The 11,330-nt window shown below is 38.3% G+C and overlaps 1 protein-coding gene across 1 annotated transcript; it reads left to right on the top strand.

The window, feature by feature from the left end:
* Positions 1–5,844: 5,844 nt before the first annotated feature.
* LOC123856649 (olfactory receptor 51Q1-like) lies at positions 5,845–6,504 on the top strand. The gene has a single exon (XM_045892795.1). It carries the CDS (start codon positions 5,845–5,847, stop codon positions 6,502–6,504), a length of 660 nt encoding a protein of 219 aa, XP_045748751.1.
* The last annotated feature ends 4,826 nt before the right edge of the window (positions 6,505–11,330 follow it).

The following is an 11,330-nucleotide window of genomic DNA, read 5'->3' as shown; positions in this document are numbered from 1 at the left end:
CCAAACAGAAGCACTGAATGAAACAAAGATTTTTTTTTTTTAATTAAAAGACTCCCAGAAGTGGTGGATCATTATTAAGCTATCACATGTGCAATTAGTGTTTTAAAGTGAAGAAGAGAGAGAAAAGGATCAAAAAGTTTTGAGGAACTATTGGCTGAAATTTCTCAAAATTAGAACATAAAGGATACCCATGAATTCAGATGCTCAGCAAATGTTGAGCAAGGTCAATTAAAGAAAACATACAACTAAATGAATATAGAAAAAGACACATTGCGTACAAGGAAACTATGAGAAGAATTTTCTCTGACTTTTCTTCAGAAACAATGGAAGTCAAAGAAAAAAAACCATGGAACTTCATTTGTGATGTGGTAGAAGTAAAATCTGTCAATGTAGATTTCTAGTGAAAATTTCCTTCAAAAACTAATGTAAAATAAACATTTTCAGGTTAAAAAACAATTGAGATTGTGACTATTTTATTCCTATTTATTTCTATTAAGTTCATTAAAACAGTTGAATATTAAAGTGAAAATAATAACAAAATATTGTGTAATTATTATATAAGCAGAAGTAAAATATATATGAACTGCAGTACAAAGAATAAGTTGGGCTATAAATGAAATGATAGTATGATAGAAAAAAAGGAAACATACCAATACACTGGGTTAAGACATTTCTGATTCCAAAACAGAGCAACATTTCTGAGAAAAGAGAATTACTATCCTATACTATCCATCCATGAACATGTAATTGTAAGTGAATCAGTAACAATAAAAAAAAGAATAAGACCTCAGCACCATTCATTTGGAGGTTAGGGGAAAACAATAACAAAATATTAGCATTTTTTTGATAGAATTTCATAGGTTATTTTACTTTTTTTTTTACAGAAATGCAGAAGAACTAACATAACTAAACAACTTGAAAATAAAGAACAGTCTTTTAGAGCTCATATACTACCTAATTCCAAAACTTACTATAAATCTTCAGTAAAAAGATAGTGCTGAATAATCATAATGAGAGACAAACACATCAACCAAAGAGATGAGAGAGTCCAGAAACAGATCTTCACATAAATCATTGACATTTAACACAGTCACCAACTATTTTTGTAAGAAAGAATATCTTTTCAGTAAATGGTGCTGGTACAACTGTATATGTATATAGAAATAAAATTAGTTTTGACCCTATCTTAGACCTTACACAAAAATTAATTTAAACACAACAAAGACCTATATGTACATAATAAAAATATACCAAAACTGTAAAGCATCTAGAAGAAAACAGAGTAAAAAGTCTTCATGATCTTTTTTTTTTTTTAAGATTTTTATTTATTTATTTGAGACAGAGAGAATGAGAGAGACAGAGAGCATGAGAGGGAGGAGGGTCAGAGGGAGAAGCAGACTCCCTTGCCGAGCAGGGATCCCGATGCAGGACTCGATCCCGGGACTCCAGGATCATGACCTGAGCCGAAGGCAGTCGCTTAACCGACTGAGCCACCCAGGCGCCCCTTCATGATCTTTTTTAAGAAAGAAAAATTAATTGATAAATTCAGCTTCATTAAAAGTAACAAAGTCTGCTCTTCAAAAGACTCTGTTAAGGAAAGAAAATCAATCCAGAGATTGAAAAAAAAATGTATATATATATAACATGTACATTTGAAAAAGCACTTGTATGCAGATTGAATAAAGAACTCTTATAACTCAATAATCGTAAGACAATCCAATAAAAGCAGGCAAACTTTTAATCTAAATATTTTCACAGAAGATATGCAAAGGGCTAAGAACTATGTGAAAAGATGATCAAATAATTAGTTCTGAAGGAAATGCAAATTTAGGAGGAGGGTAAAAAAAAATTAAAAAAAGTAAAAAGGAAATGCAAATTTAAATCACCATAAAATGACTTATAGACACTGGAAAGACTATATAGTTAAAACAACAGACAGTACCATGTGTTGTTATGGATGTGGGGAGTAAAATTCTTCAACAGTTGTGGGAAATACTTGAGAATTGAAATGTTGAGGCACAGTGTGTTTCACTGAATAGATCAAGGTCGCATAGCTGGTAGAGGACACAGTCAGAATTTGAATCAAGAGGTCTAGAGTCAGAGCTCAATACTTTACCAAAATGCAAGTCAATGGCATGCTAGTCAAAGTCTGTATTTTTCAGTCTTTAATATTATCTGTTGGGAGACAATATATTTTGAAATAATACTATGGATTTGAAATATTATTAGAAACATAGATCTCATCTTTCTCTGTTCTCTCCATCTAAATGTAACTGATAACATTTCTTTGGCTTCCTTCTTATACCTTAGTTATTTGCCTGCTCTTTCTAAACAAAGATGTATCATTTTGGTTTATGCATTACCAAGATATAACACTGTTTCTGGCATTAAAGGGTTAAGTAATATAGGTTTGCTGAAATTTCTGAGAACAAACACGAGGGTCCCCCAACTACTTTTAAGTTGCTAATAGAACACATTCTTAATAATCTAATTTTCTTATCAAAGATCCTAACACCATGCTTGCAGATTAGGAAAAAAGTGAAAAAAATAAATAAAATAACTGCATCTTGGAAAGTTTGGATAATAATAATAATAACAAAAATAATAATAACAATGAGTATCATAACAGTATAGTTAGAATTAGTATAATTAGTATATATAGCTAACAATTATTTAGACTTTGATATGTCTCAGAAAGTGTCTTCAGCACTTTCAAACATGATTTTTACCTTTGACATACTGAAAGTAAAATTAAGGCAAAGAAATTTTAATTTAGCAGCTGCCCAGAGTCACACAATTAGTAAGTATTCAAATTAGATTTTGAATCCAAATTAGCCTAATTCACAACCACTTAAGTAGGAAAATGAAATATTAGTTCTTCTCTAAAAGAAAAAGGATTACTGAACATAATGGGGAAAACGATATAAAAATTTTGAAAACAATTCTGTTTTATAAATAAAAATACTGATATTATCCTAGTATAGAATAAAGTAAGAGTTACCTCATCCTTAATTCGATCTTTTATCATTACACTTCCCTGACTCTCATTTATCTTTGCAATTAATGGCTAAACAGACAAAAGCACAGTGTGTAATAGAGAAAAGTGCTGGAAAGTTCCTGGTTTAGCATTTCATATGATAAATACTTCATAAAGAGAATTTCCTCTCTTTGGAAATTGTTTCTCTGTCCAAAGAATTCCAGAAATTCTCAGTCAAAAACACCTCTAGAGAGGTGCACTTGGGTGGCTCAATCAGTTAAGTGTCTGACTCTTGATCTCGGGTCAGGTCATGATCTCAGAGTCGTGAGTTCAAGTCCGGCTTTGGGCTCGATGCTGGGTGTGGAGCCTACTTAAAGCAAAAACAAACAAACAAAAAACATCTCTAGAGAAACTATTTACACAAAGCTTTTGCTTGGTTGTTTTGGTTTTAATGTTGGTCAGATTGTTCTTGGAAAATCAGCTTGGAATCTGTATGTACTTCTGTGTCCTTAACTAGATGTGGTCCAGGGCAGACTATGCCACACAAATCTTTCTTGTTTCCATACCTTGGGTTCCTATAAGGCCCAAGGGCTACCCCCTTCCCTGAGGACCTGTAGGAGCCTATACAAATGCTTCTGCTCAGCAGGGTGAGGAGTTCTACAGAAAAAGCAAGGCACTTGGCTAACAGGTGAAGTACATGGTCATGGATTACCAGAAAGAAAGGACAGAAAGTGAGGCTGAGCAGGAAGACTTATCTCTATGAACTGGACATAGAGATATATGTCACTGCCGAGCTGGAGGAAGGAAGGGTGATGCTCTGGGATCTTGAGGGACAGGAGCTAAAAGTACATTATGGTAGTGTGTCAAGGCACAGATTGCTGAAGGCAACTTTCTCTGGGTAATGTTATTTTTGGAGAAAAGGCACCAAAAAAAGGGGGTCTCTCACTGATGGAAAAACTGTTTGAACTCTGATGCCATTATGGAGGCAGGAGAATGATGGGTAAATAGAAGAGATTCTGATTTCCATAGCCCAGGATTTCCTCCCTTCCTGTTCTCTTCTGCTTCCTCAATCTACCAGTCTTCATAGTGGGTAAGATAACACCTATGTTCACCCTGAGTCACAAGAGGTATTCCAAGTAATGCTTTCCATTTTCTCATAGAGGACAGAAATATCAAGAGCAAGTTTAGAGAAGGCAGAAGGAAGTTTTACCAGATAGCAATGTTAAAAACAAACAGATGAAATAGTTTATCCAAACAACTGTAAAAGAGGGAAAATATTTTTCCCTTTATCCTTCTAGGTTTTTGGCTGAGGCCTCCCTCTAGTTAAAGATTATTGGGAGAAAAATAAGCAAAATTTAATAATGTATATACCTCCTGTATACATGGGACTTACCCTGGAAAAGTGAGTACTCCTTGAAATGGCCCAAACTATCACCTTAAATGCCTTCTTTGGATAAAGACAAAGGAAGATGTTGGAGGGTTGGGTGGGTAGGAGGGAGGGCTTCTAATGGGAGGTTCCCAGGGAAAGCACAGTAAACAAGGGAATGGTTGTTATACAGGTTTACATCTTCTTTGTCTTCTGCCTTCTTTTTTGATAAGAGTTTCCAAAGATTTCCTCATTCTCCTCTTCTAGGTCTCCTTTATAAATGTAAATGTCTCACAGGTCACTGTAAGGATCCCAAAAGTAATGTCTACTTAGCTTTCAGAGATTGTTCTATGTCTGCTGTTTCTTAGAAATAATCAGTTCAAGATGATTGTTAAACCAAACAGGAGTGTTTTGGGATGGCAGATTCTGCTCCCGTTCACATTCATCAATATGAGCTTAAACAGTTTTACAGAAACCTACTAGCTGATACAATGGATCCAATTGCTTTATGCACCAAGAGGATATTTTTCCTTAATCCAACCCTATGAAACTGTTCCCACAGAGATGATCCTACCTATCATTGCAGTCTTTCCCAGAAAGTGTTTCCTAGGCCAGTCTTTTATTTTTTTATTTTTTATTTTTTATTTTATTTTGTAAAAACATTTACTTATTTATTTTGGTGGGGAGGGGCAGAAGGAGAGGGAGAGGGAGAAAGAATCTAGAGCAGACTCCCCACTGAGCACAGAGCCCAACATGGGGTCTTGATCTCAGGACCTTGAGATCATGACCTGAGCCAAAATCAAGAGTTGGATGCTTAACCAACTGAACTACCCAGGCACCCCTAGGTTAGTCTTTTAGTATGAGTTCTTTTGACAGATATCTGAGCACCATTTTTACCCATTTAGCTCATGTACAGTCCTTTCCAACAAGGTCCCTGCACCCATCTGATTCTAAAAGTTCCTTCTTAGGGCGCTTAGATTCTGAAGACAGTCTTTATCTTTTCCCACTCCTTTATCTCAATTTACTTCTCTACGGTTTGCTTGGCTCAAAAGAGTCAATTGGCATATTGGAATTGCTTTGTACATTTACTGGTCTTAGCTTTGTCTTTTTCTCCTAACCTTATGGCATCCAATGATGTCTTACAGTAATCTTTTCTCCACAGCTCTTCTTTCCAACAGCCATAAAGTACCCCTACACCTTCCTGCTGCAAAGGCATAACTGCTTTCTACACAGATAAAGAAGACTTTGGGTTAAAACTAATGAGAACTTCATGCTCTCAACTCACCAGTTGACAAGAGATGACAAGCTAGGAGCTAAAACAAGCAAAAGTGATAAAACATTTTAAAACTCATTTCTCAGCTAGCTCCCTTTCCCTGGGTCTTCTTCAATGATCTATCAGAGTGACTTCAAGTAGTCATAGAACATTTACTCAAATCCTTATGTTGTCCACTTTTCACAGATTTGGCAAAGAACTCTGGTCTTGAGATTGCCTCCTCCAGTCATGTTTTTGGTTACTAACTCCATTCAAGTCCCCTTCTTATTCATCCTCATGGGCATCCTTGGCTTTGAGGTTTTCCATACCTGGATTTCCATCCCTTTCTGTTGTCTCTACACAGTCTCCATCATGGACAATATCACCATTCTTGCTGTCATCAGGACAGAGCCCTCCCTACATGAGCCCATGTACTTGTTCCTCTCTATGTTGGCTCTAACAGACCCGGGGCTTACCCTAACCACTTTGCCTACAGTCATGGGGGTCCTCTGGTTTGGTGCCTCAGAGATCAACTTTGAGGCTTGTTTTTCCCAGTTCTTCTTCCTCCATGGATTCTCCTTTATGGAGTCTTCTGTGTTGTTGGCCATGTCCTTTGATCACTATGTGGCCATCTGCCACCCCCTCCATTATGTCTCCATCCTCACCAACCAAGTAATCAGCAGAATAGGGGTAGCCATCATTTGCTGCTGTGTTCTGGCTGTTCTTCCCCCATTGTTCCTGCTAAAAAGGCTTCCCTTCTGTGGCTCCCACCATCTCTCCCACTCCTACTGCCTCCATCAAGACATGATTCGTCTGGTGTATGCTGACACCACTGTCAGTAATTGGTATGAATTTGTTCTAGCTCTGGTCATTATTACATTGGACCCCCTGCTCATTGTGTTTTCCTAAGCACTCATCCTGAGAAGTGTCTTGACAGTCAGCTCCTGGGTTGAAAGACTCTGGCACTCAATAACTGTCTATCCCACATTCTGGCTGTTTTGGTCCTCTATGTGTCCATGGTGGGATTGTACATGACTCACCACTTTGCCAAGCATGCCCCTCCAATTGTACATGTCATATTGGCCAGTATTTATCTACTAGCACCTCCTGTGATGAACCCCATTATCTACAGTGTTAAAACAAAACAGACCCACTGAGGCATTTTTCACCTCTTTTGTCATAGACAATTGCAGTAGAGTGTGGAGAAGTGGACTGTGGGTACTATTCCTTAAAGAAAATTGGGGAACTTGGAAAGTTATGGTTTGGGTGTCCAGTCATGTATGAATCATAAAACAGGAATGGGCATTAAATACATTTATTGTGCTCCCTGAATTGGTAATTTATTTATTTATTTATTTATTTATTTATTTATTTATTTAAAGATTTTATTTATTTATTTGACAGAGAGAGATACAGCGAGAGAGGGAACACAAGCAGGGGGAGTGGGAGAGGGAGAAGCAGGCTTCCCACAGAGCAGGGAGCCTGATGCGGGGCTTGATCTCAGAACCCTGGGATCATGACCTGAGCCGAAGGCAGATGCTTAATGACTGAGCCACCCAGATGCCCCCCTGAATTGGTAATTTAAACTAAGCTGAACCATCTACCCATTATGTAACTGCTCCATTTACATGAGATTTTTGTATACCAAGTTCCTCAAAGCTATAATTCTCAACTGTATTGTATGGATGGAGGTTTGTCCTGCAAAACAGACCACCCCAACCTGCATGTACACAGGCAGGCTAAAAATGTTGTGAGATTCTTGCTGCATAAGTGACCTTGGGAGCCTGGTTAGTTGACATTATTTGGCTTCCAGGTCATAATTGGTCCTTCTGGTCTGGACACCAAGAGCTGTAAATCTTGCCTTATATCTTCTCCAGCCCCAGGTTAGGCTGGCCTCCCAGAATGGAATCTGGAAGGTAAGGCAAGCACACATGGCCTGGGCTCCTTGAACACATAAAGACATGATAACATAGAAATGCAGTTTGCTCCAAACTGCACGTAGGCAAACAAATGTTTAACTTCAGACTCTGCCCTATAATTATGGCCCTTATGGAGATGGTCAGTTGGAAGTCTCACCTGAGGGGAGGATGTTCCACCCGGCCTCTCTATCAGGACTCCAGCCTGGCTGCCTCCACCCCTGGGGCTTCCCCAGCTAATGAGGTTGGATGCTGTAAGTACCCCATCTGATGTAACTGTCTTATTCTCCTTTACTGCTTACTATTGCCCTCATCTATGCTCAGATTTCCCTTTTCCTCTTTCTGTTTCTATTAGATATTTATAATATTAATAAAGTGGTTTTTTTCCTCCTTGGAAACTGAGAGTATGGGTGCTGTGAATCTTTTGTTTAGAACATCAACTTTTTCTTTTTGCTTTCATTTTACTCATGAAATTTTTAAACTACTAATTCTATTTAGCCAATACTATTTTTATCTATCAGTTAACATGAGTTCATGGCTTCCCGGATTATAGCTGTAAGATCCTCTGTCAGACATGTTTTTCACTGCTTCTGGCTTTATCATATTCTGCCTTTGCTGGGTAAAAAGACTCTTATGGGGGGAGGAGCAAGATGGCAGAGGAGTAGGAGACCTAAATTTTGTCTGGTCCCAGGAATTCAGCTAGATAGTGATCAAACCATTCTGAACACCTATGAACTCAATAGGAGATTGAAGAAAAGAATAGCAGCAACTCTCTGAACAGAAAAGCGACCACTTTTTGTAAGGTAGGACATGCAGAGAAGTGAATCTGAGGCAATCTTCAGGAAGATAGGTGACGGGGGAGGGGGCCTTCGTCAGCCACTACTGGCAAGTGATAGAGTGGTGGAGCACAAAATCAGAACTTTTAGAAGTTGGCTCCACTGAGGGACATCACTCCAGTGGCTAAGCCGGAGGTAGAGCCCTCACTGGGACATTGTGGTCTCAGGACCCTCGGTGTCTCAGAAAGACCAGGGGTGCCTGAGTGCAGCAGAGCTCCCAGGTATTGGAGCAGGGAAGCCAGCTGCAAAGATGGAGCCAAGGAGTGGGCTCTCAGCCTGGGGTTGCCATGAATCGTGATCCACAGCACAGTCAGGCCACTGCTCTTCGAGCAGGGACCCAAAAAGCAGCAGATCTGGGGAGACTCCCCTTCCTCCCTCGGGAGGAGCAGCATGGGAGCACACTGCAGGAATCTGCTGGGCTTGGAGACTCCACACGGGGTCGTGTGCCAGAGATAGAAACGCTCAGTCACAGGCCAGGTGAGCACGGAGTGCGGCCGGAGACCAGGGGAGATGGCTCACTGATGAGTGGGGCCTCAGGTTCTCAGCTCCACTGGGGTGGAGATTAGGAGGCTGCCATTTTCTTTCCCATCCTCCAAAGCTGTATGGAGAGCTTGCAGGGGACAAGAGCTCTCCAGAGCAAGCCTGAGCAGATGACAGCCCAGCCCCCGGCAAGGGCGGGGCAAGTCCGCCTCGGGCAAAGACATTTGAGAACCACTGCAACAGGCCCCTCCCCCAGAAGATCAGCAAGAACAGACAGCCAAGACCAAGTTTACCGATCAATGAGAACAGCAGAACTCCAGCGCTAAGGGAATACAGCACACAGAATTCATGGCTTTTTTTTTTTTTTAAAGATTATCTATCTATTTATTTGACAGAGAGAGACACAGTGAGAAGGAAAGCACAAGAAGGTGGAGTGGGAGAGGGAGAAGCAGGCTCCCCGCCGAGCAGGGAGCCCGATGCGGGGCTCGATCCCAGGACCCTGGGATCATGACCCGAGCCGAAGGCAGACGCTTAACGACTGAGCCACCCAAGCGCCCCAATTCATGGCTTTTTTCCCATGATTCTTTAGTCTTTCAAAGTTAATTTTTTAAATTTTCTTTTTTTAAAATTTTTCATTTACCTTTTTCAACCAAACCTTACCAATCCCTTTTTTAAAAAATCTTTTTTATTTTTCATTTTCAGAGTCATATTCTAGCCCTTCATATTAGTTAACCTTATTTTTGGTGTATATATATATATAAGTTGTCCTCTCTTTAAAATTTTGGGATGCAGTTTCTTCTAACAGAATGAAATATACTGTAAATCTCTAGTGTATGGCTTTATTCTAGTCTTCTGCATGATCACATTCTCTCCTTTTTTTTTAATCCTCTTCTTTCTTTTTTCAACCAACTTTGTATTTTATCAATTCCTTTTAAAAAATCTTTTATAATTTTCATATGTACAGTCATATGCCATCCCTTTATCATATTTACCCTTATTTTTGTACATATATGAGTTTTTCTTTCTTTAAAATTTTGGGAGGCACTTTCTTCTAACAGACCAAAATACACCCAAAATCTAGTGTGTGGCACTGATCTATTCACCAGCCTGATCATATTTGATCATATTCTTTTTTTTTCTTTTTCTTTTTCTTTTTTCTTTCTTTCCCTTTCTTTGACCACTTGGTCAATGATTAATGAAATAATTGCCCTTGTTTAGGAAATTCATTTCTTATTTGCAAGTAACTGAAGAAACAAATTCATCGAAAAGAGGCTATGGGGGGAAACAAAAATGGGAGAACCAGGGAAGAGATTAAAGTAATACCTCTATCTATACAAAAGAACTACAAATGACTGCTATCCACCTAGACATTTATTTTTCTTAAAAATCTGTTTTATGAATCAACATAAGCATATCATTTCCTTGGGTGTATGTTACTATCATCACAAAATTTAGTTTCCTGTAGATCTCACATAGGTTTATCTGTGGTAAAATGCAGGGTACCAAAAGCAACCTATTTGCAACAATATATCCCAGGAAACACTGCAAATATGTTTTGTATTCATAAGCAAGGTGGACTTCACAGTGGTCTGTTGGACCAATGCACCAGCCCATAAATGAATCTCCATCAGGACAGGTTGGTGAAATCTGAAATTTAGCTTATCATCACTGAATACTTAAAAAAAAAAAAAAAAGAACTTGTATGGAGTTACTATTGGAGAACTTCATGATAAATAAAAAATTCACTAGTGCTTATTGAGATGAATAATCAGCATGTAGTTACAGGACGTCTAAGGCTTATAAGAACATATATTAGGAAAAAGCCTTTGCCGGTATTATCCTTGCTCTTCCAAAGAATTTTATATTAGCTATAATTTAAAGAATAATCTACCATAAGGATATTGAATTTGAGTTAGAAAATGAAAGGCTAATCATGCATTCCTCTGGATGAAAGACAAAATCCAGTCTCATAAATCATCAGAAATAAAGTCAGAAATATTAGAGTGATACATTGAAAAACCCTAACCTGATCTAAAAAGTCAGCAGATTATTCCTCTTCCAAATATAAAATGAACTAATGGCAAGTGAGAGGCAGATGAATTCATTCCATTAATTAATAAATAATTGCTGGATTCTTTCTCAGGAGATGCAGATGTTTATAAGGTAAATGAAAGGAGATGAGTTTATACTTATTAGGTTTTATATTAAATTAGATATTCAGAGCTATTAGAAATGTTTAAAGGACCAGGGGTCTCTACATCCAATTAAAGAATGTCCGTCAATTTTTTATTTTATAGCCTAAATCTGCAGAAATTATCATTGTTATGAATAAGCTCATAGACAAAATTTATTTTTATAGGAAATTTAGAAGTTTATGCCTCTATAGTTCTATTGCTTGTCACCAAGCTGACAGGTGGTAGGGATGGTAAAGAAGCACCATAAACATGAGTAAGATGAGATGGACCCTTCAGAGGAAAAATTTAAAAGATGGGATCTGCATGGA

Source organism: Mirounga angustirostris, unplaced genomic scaffold (assembly GCF_029215605.1).
Source record: "Mirounga angustirostris isolate CCGP_5_RB_7025 unplaced genomic scaffold, mMirAng1.0.hap1 SCAF_13, whole genome shotgun sequence".
Classification (NCBI taxonomy): domain Eukaryota; kingdom Metazoa; phylum Chordata; class Mammalia; order Carnivora; family Phocidae; genus Mirounga; species Mirounga angustirostris.
The sequence above is the reverse complement of the archived record's forward strand: the minus strand, read 5'-3'. Positions and strand labels throughout refer to the sequence as shown.

Coding starts and splice junctions, on each gene's coding strand:
- LOC123856649 (XM_045892795.1), top strand. CDS start 5,845: ATGTTTTTGGTTACTAACTCCATTCAAGTCCCCTTCTTATTCATCCTC.